This window comes from Felis catus, chromosome C2, assembly GCF_018350175.1.
Source record: "Felis catus isolate Fca126 chromosome C2, F.catus_Fca126_mat1.0, whole genome shotgun sequence".
NCBI classification, from domain to species: Eukaryota; Metazoa; Chordata; class Mammalia; order Carnivora; family Felidae; genus Felis; species Felis catus.
Genome location: NC_058376.1, coordinates 132,543,509 through 132,560,847, shown reverse-complemented (window position 1 = coordinate 132,560,847; position 17,339 = coordinate 132,543,509). Strand labels below are relative to the sequence as shown.

Sequence of the window (17,339 nt, the reverse complement as noted above, 5' to 3'; positions counted from 1 at the left end):
GAATCCCATCCTCTGACTTTAAGTCCAGGGATTTTACTGACTTAGATCGATGTCCATGGACAAATAGTGATAGTAGCTTTTAAAGCCCTGCAGACTACCCTCCTACCCTCCAGAAACTCTCCTCTAGATTCTTTATTCTCCATTCCCTCCTACTTTCTCCTCAGCATATCAATGCCTAAAGGTCTTAGCAAAAGATTAAAGATTATTTTATAGTAAAGTGTGTAGGGCCTACCTACCTTACTCTCTCCTTTGAAGGTATTTGCATTTTGTTTGTTTGTTTGTTTGTATGTTTTTAAATTCTACTTAGTTAACATATAGCGCAGTATTGGTTTCAGGAGTAGAATTCAGTGATTCATCACTTACGTGTAATACCCACTGCTCATCACAACAAGTACCCTCCTTGGGGCACCTGGGTGGCTCAGTCGGTTGAGCGTCCGACTTCAGCTCAGGTCATGATCTCATGGTTCGTGGGTTCGAGCTCCGCCTCAGGCCCTGTGCTGACCGCTTACTCGGAGCCTGGAGCCTGCTTCGGATTCTGTGTCTTCTTCTCTCTCTGCCCCTCCTCCGCTCACGCTTTGTCTCACTCACTCTGTTTCTCAAAAATAAATAAATGTAAAAAACAAAACAAAAATTTAACAAGTACCCTCCTTAATAGACACCACCCATCTAGCCCACGGCCCCTCTAACCTCCCTCCATCAACCCTCGGTTTGTTCTCTATCTTTAAGAGTCTCTTGTGGTTTGTTTCCCTCTCTCTTTTTTCACCCTTCCATATATTCATCTGTTTTGCTTCTTAAAATTCCACATATGAGTGAAATTATATATTTGTCTTTCTCTGATTTATTTTGCTTACACAATATACTCTAGCTCCATCCACATTCTTGCAAATGACAAGATTTCATTCTTTTTGATGGCTGAGTACTATTCCATTGCGTATATACCACATCTTCTTTATCCATCCATCAGTCGATGGACACTTGGGCTCTCTCCATAGTTTGGCTATTGTTGATAAAAAGGTATTTGCATTTTCATGGGGATTTAAACTAAAGGATGATCTAGTAAGATGAGCCTCAACCAGGGTATTTTGAGGGATGAAACCTTCTGGAATGAGGGGAATACTACTTCACGGACATTCTCTTCAGGTACTGTGAGCCCACCTATCCTATGCCTCTCCCAATACAGGATTTCCCAGGTAGGTGGGACTCCCACACCAGATGGTGAGAAGACCCCAATTCAGTCCCGTAGAATGCGATCATGTGGAAAAAAGTGAATACTGTCTGGGCACCAGAATCTTCTGTTGGCTACTGGGGTGTGACCCCAAGCAGGGTTTTTGTGGCCTAAAAGACCTGCTGTCCAGCTCTGCCCTGCCCTGCCTGGAAGCCAGCCAGGTCACCACTTGGGAACCATTCATGTTCTTGGCAGTAGATTATGGGCCATTTATTTGTGTCTGATGGTGATCAGCTATTGTTTAATGTTCCATAATGCACTTCCTAACCATCTCCTCTGATTTAGCTTTTCATATTTCCTCTGGATAATGCAATCAGAGAGGGTTCTTAAATTAGAGGGCTCCCCATGGGTCCCAACCTCCCCCTTCACCTCACCCCAAGCCTCTGAATAAAGCAGTGGACTCAGCTGCAGCTCAGGTACAGAGAGCTGGGTATGAGATGGGAGGCTTTCCCTTCCGATATCCAGAGGCATGCCCCCACATCACCATCCACCTCGCTCACGCCTGCTTCCCCCAGATCCACAACCGCCACTGCCACAGCCACACAACAGCAGCACAGCCCCAGAATGAATAGAAAGCCCCTCTGGCTCCTGTGGGACCAAATAAGCTGGCGTCCCATCATCTTGAAATGTGGTTCACATTGTGAGTACTGACTCGTACTGCTCTTATAATTGGTACCAGTTATCCCCAAACCTCTCATTTTGCAAAGCATTTTCACAGCTCTGTTTGCATTTGCCCTGCACAGTAGTTTGAATCCTGAGCTAGTTGGTTATTAGCGTGTGTTGGGGGAAGGCCACTTCACTACAGTGAGCTTCAAATTCCTCCTCTGTAAGATAGGTATAAAATTCTGTCTCCCAGAATTACTGTAAGTATTCACTCAACAAACAATAAGTGTCAGCCATGTACCTGGAACTGGATGCAGCAGTGAGCAGACAAGCACATTCCACCCATATGGAGTTCAGGCATCACCCTGAAACCCACTTGGCCAGGCTGGCCCGCTGGTCCCAAGACGTGAATGAAAGACACCTGCGGCAGGGATGGAGGCCCACACCAGCTGCCCAAGGGTGGAATCCAGTCTTCCTGTGTAGCATGTTCAGACTTCACGTTGTAGTCCTTTAAAATAGAGAAGTATTTCATGGCCTTCATTGCTAACGTTTAACATAGAGTGATTTAACATTTTAAAAAGGTGCTTCTGATGTCTCTTAAAAACAACAACAAAATTCTTGACAAATGGGACAGCTTGGCAGTGCGGACCCACAAGACATATTCTGATATGACAAGGACTGTTTGGAATGCAGTGGCTGGTGGCTGCTCAGTGCCAGCTCCTCAGACCCCCACTGCACCCTCTTGTCTTAAGCCTGGTCCACTTCTTGCATTTACCTAGCTAGCCCCATCTGGGCACGTGACTTTTTGACCTCTGGGTCCAGCAGTCATGCTGGCTTGGACTCTGCCTCCTCCTCCTCCTCCTTTATTTTTGTATTTAAAAAAAAAAACGTTTTTTAATGTTTATTTTTGAGAGAGACAGAGTGTGAGCAGGAGTGGGGCAGAGAGGGAGACACAGAACCCAAGGCAGGCTCCAGGCTCTGAGCTGTCAACACAGAGCCTGACACAGGGCTCGAACTTATGAACACCGAGATCACGACCTGAGCCGAAGTCAGATGCTTAACCGACTGAGCCACCCAGATGTCCCTGCCTCCTCCTCTGCCTTTAAGTTTTATTTTTCATATTTGTGAGAGAGACAGAGACAGAACACAAGCAGGGGAGGGGCAGAGAGATGGAGATAGAATCTGAAGCAGGCTCCAGGCTCTGAGCTGGCAGCACAGAGCCCGACGCTGGGCTCGAACTCACAAGTAGTGAGATCATGACCTGAGCCGAAGTCGGACGCCAACCGACTGAGCCACCCAGATGTCCCTGCCTCCTCCTCCGCCTTGAGAAGTCTCGGGGCATTTTTCCTGAATTCCCAAGCTCTGCAGAGTTCAGTTTGAAAGTGAATGTTGCAGATCAGCGATTCTCAAACTGTAGTGCTGGTTCTCAGCCCGGGCTAGACATAAGAATCACTTGGGATGTTTTATAGAAGCCCAGTGGCCAGACTGAACGAACCAAATAAATCACTCTCCGGGGCATGTGCCCAGGCATTGATAGTGTTTAAAGCTCACTGGGTGCCCTAATGGCTGACTTGAGTTAACCACCGAACTGTAACCAGCGTCCGTATCACCTGGAGGACTTGTAAAAACACAGCCAGCTGGGCCCCATCTCTGGAATTTCAGTAGATCCGGGGTGGGGCCCAAGAGTTTGCATTTCTAATAAGATCCCAGGTGCTGCTGATGCTCTGGTCCAGGGACCACACTTTGAGAGCCACTGCTCAAGTTTGCCTCGGAGCCACTGTATTAGTCTCCTTTGGCCACTGGAACAAATCACCCCAAATGTAGTGCCTTAAAACAACACACATTTGTTCCCTTGTAGTTCTGGAAGTTGGATGCCAAATTAGTTTCACTTGGTGGAAATCAAAGTGTTGGCAAGGCTGTGCTCCCTCCATAGACTCTCTGGCAAATGTTTCCGTGCTTTTTCTAGTTCTAAGCGATGTTCGTTGCCATCTTTGTTTCCTGGCCCCTTTCTTCATCTTCAAAACCAGTAGTAACATAGCATCCTAAGTGGTCATATTGCCACCTTCTTCTCTGTCAAGTTTTCTGCCTCTCTCTTAAAAGGACACGTGTGATTGCATTTAAGGTCCCCATCCTAAACTTCTTAGTTGAATCACATCTGCAAAGTTCCTTTTGCCGCATAAAGTAATATTTACAGGTTCTAGGGACCAGTCTGGACCTCTTTGGAGGCTTTATTCAGTCTACCATAGCTACCTTTCCACTGGGTAAAGCGTCCCACGAGGGTTAAGTGGCATCAGAATCAAAGGCACCAGCATATATACTGGTCTTCGTTCGGGTTCCTTCTAACTGCAGATCCCAACACAAGGATTTGTGTGTCAGTAGTTTATGTAGGAGGTAATCCCAGTAGGGCAGTGGGGACATGAGACAGGGAAGGGAAGGGAAGGCAGCACGGAGGGAGATCATAAGCAGATTGCTGCTGGGGTGCAGTTCTGGGAGAACAGGAGGGCAGGGAGACAGAAGACTGGGATAGTTACCCACCAACCCCTGGGGACATGCTTGCCCCTAGCATATTTCTTGACTGGAGGAGCCCTCCGGCATAGTTACAAGTGTTTGTGGTAGGAGCTTGAAGCCCGCAGAGCCTGATGGGTGCTGTGGCCTATGGGCAGGGAAGCAGCTGTGTCTGCCATTGATACTTTAAAAGAGCTATACTAATTCAGCTACCTTGCATTGAGTGCTTTCTCTTTGCTAGCCTCTTTACATATATAACTTTTTTGTTTTATTTTTTTAATGTTTATTTTTTTGAGAGAGAGACAGAGCATGAGTGGGGGAGGAGCAGAGAGGGAGACACAGAATCCGAAGCAGGCTCCAGGCTCTGAGCTGTCAGCACAGAGCCCGACACGGGGCTCGAAGCCACGAGCCGTGAGATCATGACCTGAGCCGTAGTCGGACGCTTAACCGACTGAGCCACCCAGGCATCCCTACATATATAACTTCTAATCTCACAACATTTTCATGAGCCAGTAGTACCCCCATTTTACCAAGCTGGAAACTAACATTCAGGAAGGGGTAGTCACTTATCTGAGGTCACACAGTACTAGGGCCAAAATTCCGAATCAGAACTTTCTGACTCTCAAAACATTGTAGAAGCAGAATATTCTAGTGATTAGGGGTAGGGGTCTCTGGTGCCTTGCTACCAGGTTTCAAATCTTGTGTTTTCTTTAGCTTTGTGATGTTGGGCAAGCAAATTGCCCTTTTGATGCCTCAGTTTCCCCATCCATAAAATGGGGCCACAAGTAGGGTTTAACTCACAGAGGGGTTGTGAAGATTAAGTGGGCTAATTAGGAACATATGGTACTTAAACTACAGTGCCTGGTGTATAGTGTGTCATTATTTCTGTCGTTATTTCCAGAACCTCACAGTGTCTGTACACGTGCCAAAGGGCACGATTTCCCCTGTGATGCGCTTGCGTTATAAAAGGCAAAAGTTGCAAATAAAACCCACACCATAACTTTTTGCTTAAAATATCCAGTGAGCTAAGGCAAAAATAGGGGCTCAGCTATTACTTAGCATTTGTGAATGACTCCCGAAAGCAGGAACACGTTGACCAGGGAAAAAAGGCTCTTCTCGTGATGACCGGCTTTCCCAGATCGCTTTAAAAATACACCTGGCCCGATTCCATCTCCCAGCCCAGGAGCATTTAGCTCCATTCAAGCCCACACTTAGGTCTCCACAGCAACCAACATAAGCACAAGCGTGAGGCGTGTGTTGGGAGCTGGCAACAGCTGACGGAGAGGCCTCCTGGCTGCTGAGGGCTTTGCACCGTAAACCAGCTGGGGGCTGAAAAAAGAGAGGAACACCAAGAAGGAAACATGAATGTGAGTTGGGCAGTCTCCTTCCCTCCCAGGCCTCCCCACTCCTTTCCCCACTCACGCTGCCCTGCTGCTCACCTGGCCTTCTTGGTGTGTTTCTGAGACGTCTGGAGAAAGCCCCCACGAGCTTTCCTGCTGCAGCTTGTAGTTCTCTCTGGGGGCACGTGCTCCAGGAGGGACCTTCCAGGGGTCTCAGGCCTAGCATGCGGCTTCTCAGGGTTCCAGGTGGGTGGGGGATGGAGTGACGATGGCCACCCTAACCGCAGAGACCTACCTGTCCTCCTGGGGCTTTCTTACTTTACTGTGACTGGGGGTTTGTTCAAGTGTTTGAACTTGTCTCCTATAGGAAGGGGTGGGTCATTATCATTGAAAGTTGAAACTGGGCTGCCCCTTTGTGCCCCAGATGAACTGGTTTCACTTCTGAGATCATCTATACTTGGGTGAACCTCACAGAGTAGCCCCAGAAGCCTTCCAAAGTCTCTATGGTCCTTCGGAAACCAAACTCTGAACCATTGAGATTCGTGTTCAGCATGGGGGGTGGGGAGGGGTGCTCTAAGCAAGAACAACAGCCCTTTTCCCCTCCCCGCCCATCTTTAGCAGAGCTGTGTTGGCAAGGTCATGGTAGGGAAAGTTAACCGCGGAAAAGAAGAATGTCTTCCTTGTCCAAGGAACAAGAGGGCCCGAGGGAGTGGTGTCGTTCTGGGTGGCACTGTCCTTCACTCTCCATGCCTGCCCATGGAAAGCGAGGAGTGGAAGCCTGAGATGGCTGTCTGGACAGTTCGGGCCCTGGAAATGCTTTCCCCAAAGTATCTGGGGTAAATGGGTTTGGTTTTTTTTAATTTCCTTCGGTTACCTGGGCCCCCTGCTCTGGCCTGCGCCTTCTCCTCTGGCAGGCTCTGAAAGAGTGTACCTTCCTGACAGGCTTAGAGCTGGCCACCATAGTGATTGCTGCTAAGGTTCTCTTGTTTGGGTCCAGCTGGAAGGAGGCACAGGCACATCTAGTCAATCACGTTGGCCTGTTGAGCGATGTTCTTAGGGAGGTATTGTAGCACAGGGCTAAGGCACTGAGGTAGAATTCAAGAAACGTGGGTTATTTCTCTGGACCTACTACTAACTCCCAGGACACATGTGTAGTAGTGGCCAACCTATTTGCTCTCTGTGAGACTGTTTCCTCATCTGTAACATGAAGGGATGGACCAGATTTGAAAGCCGTGGACTTCTCTGACTTCGTGGCTAACGAGTTGCTTGCTAACTTATGTAATTAGCACCTACGCGATAAAGGGGTCTTGGCACGTGTTTCTCTTCTGAGCCCTGGCCCCTGAGAATCCACAGGTATGCGCCTGAAGGGCATAGTGTTCATATTCAGACAGCCCTGGCCTTGAGTGACCTCTTCATGACTCACTAGCTGAGTGATCTTGGCCAAATGGTTGCGGTTTAACAGCTCAACACCTCAGTTTCCACCTCTGTAAAATGGGGATGAGAAGAGTACCTGTCTCGTTAGATGGCAGTGAGGACTGAATGAGCTCATAGGTACAGAGCCTTGCACCTGGAACATAGTTAAGCTCAGTTGCTGGCTGCAGCAGTTATTCCAAATAGTGTTAAGAGGGCTGGACTCCAGGCCGCTTGCCTCCTTCTGGGATGCCTCATTTCTGCTGTGATCCCCTCTGCTCCTGTTGAGCCTGGAGAGATTTGCTCATAATGCTGAAGGGTCCGTTTCAGAATTCCGAGTTCCCATCTAAAGCCAGAGCAGGGGCCAGCTCGGTGCCTGGGCTTTGGAATTGGAGGTCTGCACTCCAGGAGACCTTGAATGTCAGAGCCAGTTTAACTCACCTGGACAGTGGGCTGCAATGGAAGGTAATTTGAGGGACCGTTGTGAGGATCCAAGGAGAAAGCATGGGAGTTCCTAGCGCTAAGCTGGCCGAGTATGTACTTGGGTGCCGTTGTGCCTTGAGGGGCGACACTGGGCTTGCTAGACGTGGGGAGCACGGGCTCACACCTAAGGGCAGTGCCTTAGCACACTGAGTTCTCAGCTGAAAGGCCTGCCGATGGGCACAGTCCACCACAGGCCGCCCTCCCTCCGCAGATGGAGGTGAGCTTTCTGGGAACCCTGGCAGGGCACTGGAGTCCTGAGAGTGTCTACCCTCTGGAAACTGTGCAATCCTGTGTGGAGCGTGGCTGGTAAGACAAGCCATTTCCTGTATCCAATTCGTCCCTGTCAGGAGAAGGGGACTGTGGAGTGACAATCTTTGACAATCTTCCCCCCTTCAAAATGGACAGTGGATGCCAAGTCACCAGGCCTGCCCGGTGTGGGCTCTCCCAGGCAGTAAGAGGAAGATTATTAAGTATGAAATTTTCAAATAGAATGCCAGCAAATGGTGGCTGATTTGAACAAGATGCTCAGTTTTCTGACCAAATACCTGTCTGCGACCACTTTGCATTTTGTTCAACTTTATTTTTCTAAATGGGGCAATAAAATCCACTTGGATTGATTCAAATTCTCTTATTAGCATGTTTAAATCTGTCTCCATCTCTAAATTAATTGTGACAATTACTTGAGATATAATTTTTTAAAAATTTACTATTATTTTGAGAGCGACTGAGAAAGAGACAGAGTGCAAGCAGGGGAGGGGCAGAGAGACAGGGAGACACAGAAGCTGAAGCAGGTTCTGGGCTCTGAGCTGTCCGCACAGAGCCCGACATGGGGCTTGAACCCACGAGCCGCGAGATCATGCCCTGAGACAAAGTCAGATGCTTAACCGACTGAGCCACTCAGGTGCCCTGAGATATATAATTTTTGATACGCTTCCCATCAACATAACGACCAATATTTATGGCACCTCCTACTATGTATTGGACTATTATATTGAAGAAGATTCGTAAGACTAACTCTAGGAACCCATAGTCTATTTGTGACACGAAAATAACACAAATGAGGGGCGCCTGAGTGGCTCAGTCAGTTAGGTGTCTGGCTCTGATTTCGGCTCAGGTCATGATCTCCCAGTCTTGAGATCGAGCCCTGTGTCTGGCTCTGCACCGACCGTGAGGAGCCTGCTTGAGATTCCGTGTCTCCCCTCATTCTTCCCCTTTCCTGCTCACATGCACGTGCTCTCTTTCAAATAAATAAACATTTAAATAAAATAACACAAGTGAAATCTCTAATGAGGAGTGAAGCAGATCACCCGGGGTGTCTCAGGCTGCGCAAGTAATTGGAGTTTGTAGGAGAGCCGAGCAACTAAGACAAGGAGACAGCTGATCTAGGTTCAAGTCATGACTCTGTCCCTTACCTGGGCACTGCTGTGAGCTTCAGTTTACTTATCTGTCATAGGGAGAAAATATTAATAACCATTAAGGATGTTGGAGGCTAGTGCTTAGCACATAGTAAGTGTTCAGTGCCTGTTACTGAGTATTTTCATAGTTGATTTTTTTCAGGCTACGTGAAGGTAGTTTAAAGAATGATTTTGTTTTTTGCTTCAGGTAAGATGTCTTCCAAGTGAAGGAATATTCTGCAGCCATAGAAAGGAATGTAGATGCGTTTTCTGTAGTTCTAGAGAATAAGCTCTTAGAAATGCTGTGAAGAAACCAAGATGGGGTAGCCTATGTATAGTTGTATATTCAGGTAACCCTTTGAGAAAGAGGGGGGGGATCTATTCTGTTTACTTATCTGCTTGTATGTGCATAAAATATTCCTGAAAGAATACACAGAAAACTAAATGAGTGATAATAAATAATTGGAACTGCTACGGAAGTAGGAAAGTTTTCATGTATGTTCATTTGTACTTTTGGAATTTTGAATCACATGAATGTATTACCGATTCTAAACCATTAAAATTCCAGCTATGCACACAAAACAGAGCCTCTCATCTGGAGCACACGGGATAGGATTTTTCTGTCTTTAAAAGTCTGTTTAAAGCAATGGGAGTTGAGATCTCAGAATGGTAGAGTCACACAGTTATAGTGCTGCAGAAAGTCTAGGGCTCATCTTTCCAACTTGTTTAATTGAGAAGCTCTATTGCTCAGTTGAGTCCAAAGGGGTCAGCCTAAGGTCCCCCACTTTCTGGAATCCAGGGATCTGAGTGATTCAGTGAGACCAGTAGGTAGAAATGCTTGTGCTGGGTGGGAGCCAGGGGACTCCCAGTTACCATGCTTCCCTCCTCCCACCTGCCAAGGACTCTCGGACAACAAATACTGGAGGCATTGGGGGCAAGGATGGGGGGGTGCTCCAGGGGAAGGGTTAAGTGAGCTATGTGGCTTTGAATCACAAGTGTCAATAGAGCTACAATGTCACCATGGAAAAATGAAGGTGTGGACACAGTGGCTAGAAACACAGGGTCTTTCCACTCGGCCCCAATTGTCAGTGGGTGTTGGAAATAACCAACCCTTTGGGCCAATGTAGCCGGGGGGTTTTGTCTCTGACCTATTGCCAGATCTCCTGAATAACTCTACAAACTTGGCCTTCCCTGTCAAGCCGTAGCAGAAGATTTAATAGTGCTCGCTGCATTATGCTGGACACTGTAATTAAATTCAGAGCCAAGGCGCAGCCAGTCTTGGGGAGGTGTCTTGATGTTCCCTTGGCTCCTAATAACATTGTCTCCTTCTTCCTTTCTGTTTACCACATGCCATTTTGTCAAATTAGAACTTGAACTAAAAAAAAAAAAAACAGATGCCTTCCTTTAGATAAGGTCAAAAAATTCCCTTGTGGGAAGAAAGGAGGATGGGTTGTCTCCTTGAATCTATGCACAAAGGAGTCACCTTTGATATATGACTTAATATAAAATAGCAAATATGAGAGGATTTTCTTTCATCTGCCTAAGACAGACCTTCCTCCTCGACACATCCCTATTGGCAGGGGAGGGGGCAGAAGAGAACATGTCCTTCAGGGGGATTCAGTTCCCTGCTCAAGTTCTCATAATGAATGGCTGCAGGCTTCTCCAGGCAACGCTGGTGCCCTAACTTTGACACACTTCCAATCCTAATCCTTGTGGAGGTATCTACTTGTTCTCTGTTTCCTATTTAAATTTTTTATATTTTATTCTTTCTCATTATGAAAAAGTTCAAACATTCAAATGAGTGGGTAAAACTGTCCAGGAGACCCCAGTATGCCTACAGTTATGGACTGAGTTGTGTACCCCACACCCAAATTCATATGTCGAAGCCTTAACCCCAGCACGTCAGAATGTGACCGTACTTGGTGACAGGGCCTTTAAAAGAGGTAATTGAGGTTAAGTGAGGTCATAAGGTCATAATCCAGTCTGAATGGTGTCCTTATAAGAAGAAGAAACTTGGACACACAGAGACACCAAGGGATGCTCAAACAGGGGAAAGGCTATGTGAGGACACAGCTAGAAGAAGGTGGCCATCTGCAAGCCAAGGAGAGAGGCTTCCAAAGGAACCAAACCTTCCAACACCTTAATCTTGGACTTCTAGCTTCCAGAACTGTGAAAAATAAATTTCTGTTGTTTAAGCCACCCTGGTACTTTGTTATGGCAGCCTTGGCAAACAGATACACCCACCAAAGAGATTATGCAATCATTATCATTTTGCTATATTTACTCTATCCCATATCCCTTTGTCCATCTTGTTTTTTTCTTTGGATGGATTTCAAAATGAGTTGTAGATTCATTGCCCACACTTTTTTGTTAAGTTTATTTATTTTGAGAGAGAGAGAGAGAGTGAGAGTGAGAGAGAGAGAGAGAGAGAGAGAGAGAGAGAGAGAGAGAGAAAACAAGTTGGGGAGGGGCAGAGAGAGAGAAAATCCCAAGCAGGCTCCTGGCTGTTAGCACAGAGCCTGACTTGGGGCTGGATCTCCTAAATCATGAGATCATGACCTGAGCCGAAATCAAGAGTCAGACACAACCGACTGAGCCACCCAGGTGCCCCTCATTGCCCACTTTGAAGACTAAACTATTCAACAGAAAAGGTTGATGTTTGACTGAAGCCCATTCACACACTAATTGAACCCTCTCTGTGGTCATGATAGGGAGCAACTAGGATTGTCTATTCATGTGAGTTTACAAACCAGGAGACTGAGGCCCAAAGATGACTGATTGTAAGGTTTGATTAGAAAAGCGTGGAACTGGCCGTCAGTAAGCTTCTCCAACCCCAGCTGGCTGAGATGACACCTGCCATTTTTTTCTGCGCTTCCCCGCTCCTTCTGTCTGGCTGGTAGTCGGGGAGAGAGGTCACCGCGTTGTGCTGGTAACCAAATCTCCGGAAGTCTCCAGTGTCAGACATCTGGCTTCATTCCTGGCCTACTACCTACTGGCTGCGTATGACCATAGATGCATCCCTAAATCTCTGAGCCTTGTCTAACAATGAGGATGATAATACTAATACAAGATGTATTGATACACCTTGTGTGTATTAGTATCAGAGAAGGATGCTGAATGCTCACAGCCTAGTTCCTATTGTTGGCGCCTCATTACCAGGGTAGGGTAACACTATCTGCTGTAATAAACAAGCAGTGACATTTTAATGGCTTCATCTGATCAAAATTTATGCTCACCTAACAGTCCAGGGTTCCTGGCTGGGGGCAGTTCCTGTCCACGCTGGCATTCAGGGATGTGGACCCCTTCTATGGCTCCACCATCCCCTCAGGTCTGAGTGCTCCGCACCGAGGCAGAACCATTGGCAAGAATAGTCCCATGCCCCTAGCTGTTCACACTGCAGGGGGCTGGGGAAGTGCCTCTGGAAGGAGGAGCACACCTCTGGGGGGAGTACTAGCCTTCTCTGCACAGCCCCAGCTCTCCTGGACGTAAAGTCAGTGGCTGGGAGTGAAGAGTGGAATGAGCCTGTTGGTGAGGGAAGGGCCAGGTCAGTGGGAAAGCCGCCCTGCCCTCCCAGGAGAGCGGTGAGAACAGCAGGAGAGTGGGAGGTGGCAGCGTGGAGAGCCGTCCCTCCAGGGCTGGGTAAGTTGGCCAGCAGGAGGGCGCCGTCTCACAAGGCCGTGTGCAAGACCCCTTTTGAACTCTGACCCCAATTCTGTGCCGTCTGTGTGGCCTGGGCCAAGTGATGCCTTCTCTGTAAAATGAGGATAGTCTTACTGTGAGGATTAAACGCCACGATGCGCAGGAGGTGCCGAGCCCAGTGTTGTCCTTGTTTCGTAAGGAGGATTTTGCTAAGCAAGGGTCTGCAAGCTTGCAGCACAGGTGCCCCTCCTTCCTCTCATCTCAGGGAGGCCAGTACTAGTACCTGGTGACCCTCCTTCCTCAGAGTCCTTCTTAACATAGCATGCCAGGAAAGCTGTACCAAACAGTTCACTAGCAGGTAGGATGACCTCCAGAGGCCACACTTCAGGCTTCTTCACCTCTGTATCCATGTGGCGTAGCAAGGACTTGACAATAGTTAGTGTTCAGTAAATGAAGTAGAATCTGTTGTAGGCGTCTCTTGGAGGTGGTGTTTAAGAAGAAATTATTCTCTTGTTGACATGGGAAGGAAGACTCTGTTCAAGACTATTGCCCTAGGTGCAAACCTGTCTCCATAGGGGAAAGAATGGGCTCAATTCTGAATGTAGTAGGAACAAGTGGGGATTTATGGCCAAGGAGCTATTGGGGGGAGGTGGTCAGTGGATGGAAAATTACTAAGAGGAAACATCAGGGGTTGGGAGATTCTTGCTAAATCCATTCAACGGAATTCTTGCCAAAGGTGGGCCGGGGTGCTAAGATGTCAAGGGTAGGGGGAATGAGGAACTTGGTCAGACAGATACCAACGGTAGTTAGATATCAAGGGTGGGGAGTCACTGTAAAGTGATTTTGCTGGACTCTTGCTAAAACTGAGCTCTACAAGGGCAGACACAGAGGCCCAAGTTCAAGGCCATGTCGAGAAGCTGAACAAAGTTTGGTCAAACAGAGAGTCTCTGCCGGTGGGAAGGCAGATCCCATATCTTCCAGTCTACTGCTCTGCCCATGCAGGTTTGGGGATGGGACATCAGACTTGAGGTGCCCTGGGGCTGGTGGAACCCTGGGCTGTGCCTTTAAACATGCAGGTGTTTTTGCCTCACACTGGGAACTCTGGGTCCTTGAGGAGGATGCTCCGTTATCCAGGCCTCAGGATCTCTCTGTGCAGCAGGGGTGGGAGCCACAGAAGGGGAAGATGCAAAAAGGACTCCACTCTGGCCCAGATCCTTGGGGAACAGGACTGCATGTGGCAGCAGGGGGACAGGAGCTTCTGGAAAAGTGCCCAGGGAGGCGGCATTCCAGAAGTGGACTTCTGGCCCGGTTGATAAATACCAGAGCTGTAATTAAGACAAAATACTGTGAATATGACACCTGCTGACAGCTGCAGGAAGGCCCCGGAAACTTTTATTATGAATTAGATTCTGCAGGCCACTCTGCTGTGGTGAGCTGGTGCCTGGGCCAAGGAACCTGAGGGAGCTGAGCAGGCCAGCTGCCTCGAGGGCAGGGGATGGCTCACCAGGGGAGAAGGGGAAAGAGTGATCTTCCATCCATTTCCAGGGCCCTCATGAAGGACCATTTAAGTCTCAGAAATCATAACCCCTGATAGAAGCCAGAGCTGGAAAGGGCTCGGAGCTCAGCTGGTCCAATGCTCCCATTTTATATTTGGGAAAACCAAGGCCCAGCGGGGGACGTGAATTGCCAAGGTCACACAACAAGTTACTGGCTGCACCAGGGCTGGAGACCAGCCCAGTCCTAATCCCAGGCTGCCATGCTTGGCTGCAGGGCAGTTAACAGTAGTCGGTTGGGCACACATCTAGGCATTCAGCCCAGAGTGCTTGGAGAGACTGAGACAAAGTCGGAGATAGGGAGACGTAGAGACAGAATGAAATGGGCAGAGAAGAGAGTTGCAGAAGGAGAGCAACATGGAACAGAGACAGAAAGAGATGTTCATGGGCCTGAGTCACTACGTTCAAAATAGAGATTCGAACACCAGCAGGGTGGGGCAGGACCTCAGCGACCAGCTAGGTCAGTCTCCTTTATTTTTACAACAGTCAAAGTGCAGCTGAGTAGTTGACCTGTGTAAACCTTTTCAGGAACAGTTTGATGCTGAATGGTAAAAAGGAAATGCTTGTGGTGCTAAAAAGTGGCAAAACTTCCATCTCTAAGAGTTTTTGAACGGGATTTGAAAAATGAGCTGTAGGAATGTGACCCAGTGCAGGGGCATTTGGGACAATATGCCAATGACATTTCTGCAACTGTCTGGGATTTAGGACCAAGCACCCCACGCCCTCTGTGCTCTTTCTGATGTCTTAGGCTCTGTGTTTTGAGAACAGAGGGAAATGTTCCAGAGAAGGAACAGAGCCTAACCCTTTCCTCCCTTACTCCTTTCATCTTGGTACCAGAAGATCTTCTCTGCTTTCAAAGCTCAGCTCACCTCTTCCAGGAAGCTTTCCCTGATTTCTCACTTATATCCCTCTGCCAACCGGTACCCATCACTTCTTGTTGTAAATCCCTCTAGACATCCCCTAGCCCTGTGTTAGCCACTTCTCTTTTTGTACTTTGTATAATAGTTATCTCTGAAAACGTCAATAGAAGAGCCCCTCTTCTATTCCAGGAACTCTGAAATCCTTTGCTCTAATCCTCACAACAAACTAACAAAGTGGGTTTTGCTTTACCCATTTTAAAGATAAGAAAATTGAGACTCAGAGTGAATAACTTCCTCAAGCTAGTAAGTGGCAGCCTGGGTAACTCCAGCCTGGGTTTGCCTGACTCCAGTGCCTGTATTCTTTCCATAAAACTGAACGACATATGCCAAGGACAGGAACTGTGTCTAGTCATTGGGTCTTGCATACATTTGGCATTCAGTTTGTGTTTCTGAATGAATGAAACAGTAAGTGAATGAATGAATCCAAAGAATATCCTTTCTTTTGAAGCCTATAAAGGCTTCAAAAGCTTTTGAAGCTCAGGGGTCAGTCAACTACAGCCTGGGGGGCCAAATCCAGTCTGCTTCCTGTTTTTGTAAATAAAGTTTTATTAGAATGCAACCATGTTCATTCCTTTATTCTCTGTGGCTACTTTCATGTGTAACAGTAGAGTGATGTTGTGAGAGACACCATGTAGCCCACAGAGCCTAAAATATTTACTGTCTGGCCCTTTCCAGAAAAAGTCTTCTGACTCCTGCAATGACTTATGATTTTTACTAAGCTGGTTAAAACAATGGTGCTTATTGAGAAGTACTAATAACCTTGTCTTTTATGATCTAGAATTGTGTGTGTGTGTGTGTGTGTGTGTGTGTGTGTGTGCATGCTTGTTATCAGATAGATTCCACATGTATCTGGTATATGCCACTTTATTATTTTACAGGCAGGCTTCATCTAAAAAGGTTTGCCCCACCAGGCCCTTGGGAATATCTGTATCTAGATATATCTATATCTATGTATACCTTTTTTAAATTTTTATAATTTAAAAAATTAAGTTTAGCTTTGTTGGCAGCACCTCAGCACACACATGGTCAGAGCCAAGAGCCTGGTGACAAAGGTCTTCCCTGAAGTAAAGGAGGGCCTATTCCCCCAGGACAGTCATGGTGGGTGTGGACTTTGAGGCTCGCCAGAACAGTATTGACAGGGGCAGTTTCTGAGCTGAACGAGAAGCAGCCTTTTAGACGGATTACACTCCCATTTCCTCTTGGCTGGCAGGGGCGATCCGATCCCGGGCTCCCAGCCTCGCCTCCTTCCCTGGGACAGGGGCCCTCTTCTTCCCCCAGGCCGCCCCCAGGGTAGCCTCTGGTGAGGCCAGAGCACTGCCTACCTGTTCCTGCTCCCCGGAGCTCAGGACTGGCCCCTGGACCCCTGGCATCTGGGGCAGAAGCCACACCAAAGCAGGGATTGGCTGCCTCCCACCCCAAATGCCCAGCTGGGAGTGCTCAGAGGCGTGACAGATCTCAGCCTGTCGCCAGCCTGTGTTCCCTGGCCAGTCCCTCCTTGGGCCTTGCCCACAATGACGGTTCCATCACTCAGCTTCACTCACCTGCTCACCATTTCAGGACTGCTCTGTTACTCAGCTTGCTGCTCGGGTGAGTTTGCATGCGTGTGTGCGTGTGTGTGTGTGTGTGTGTGTGTGTGTGTGTGTGTGTGTGTGCCTGCATATATGATGTGTGCATTGTTTTAGAAAAAAGGCTTGGAAGGCAGACTTGTTCTGGGTGCTTTTAGCAGTCCTTAATCTGAAACTTCTCGACCAGTGTTGGATGCAACATAAAGGGGTTTGGCGGTGGAGTTGGTGGGGACCTTGGTATACACACTCGGGTGTGTGCACTTATGTGTGCCCTTCTTGTGACCTTGACTTTGAGGTGGCAGGCTGGCAGCTGCTGCTCCCGTGGCTTTGAAGTAATGTCATGTACTGTGGTCGGGGCCAGCCCTGGTATTGGGTGGCCAAGATGTTCTCCATTACTCTCCAGGCTGACCGGCTTAGGTCATGTGGTCACTGCCAAGTCATTTTCTTTGTGGGTTGTGTCCTCACCTGCTCCCCTTGCCCATTCAGGGGCAAATTGCAAGATGGCAAATTCCTACCATGGTCTTCCAGAGAAGTTCGTATACGCCCAACTTTTAAGATCAGAATTTGGTTTTCAGGGTGTGTGGGGGTTGGAGGAAAGTTGTAGGGTGCAGCCTTCTCTGGAATATGTGAATCAGGAAAAACTTGGAGCAGATTGAAGCCAGCTATCACTAGAACTTCACTGTAGTGGAGACATCTGACTCA

The 17,339-nt window shown here is 47.9% G+C and overlaps 2 protein-coding genes across 3 annotated transcripts in view; both read left to right on the top strand.

Moving 5' to 3' along the window:
* COLQ (collagen like tail subunit of asymmetric acetylcholinesterase) overlaps positions 1–17,339 on the top strand; it is a 60,194-nt gene that overhangs the window by 5,076 nt on the left and 37,779 nt on the right. The window contains exon 1 of one of the 2 annotated variants that reach the window (XM_003992134.5): positions 11,491–16,659. The exons of the other annotated variant lie outside the window; for it this stretch is intronic. Coding sequence (XP_003992183.2) covers positions 16,584–16,659 — 76 coding nt within the window. The 5' untranslated portion in view covers positions 11,491–16,583. Of the gene's footprint in view, positions 1–11,490; positions 16,660–17,339 lie in introns of those variants that run through there. 2 annotated transcript variants of the gene reach the window in all.
* HACL1 (2-hydroxyacyl-CoA lyase 1) overlaps positions 1–17,339 on the top strand; it is an 88,829-nt gene that overhangs the window by 66,257 nt on the left and 5,233 nt on the right. The gene's annotated exons all lie outside the window — the stretch shown is intronic.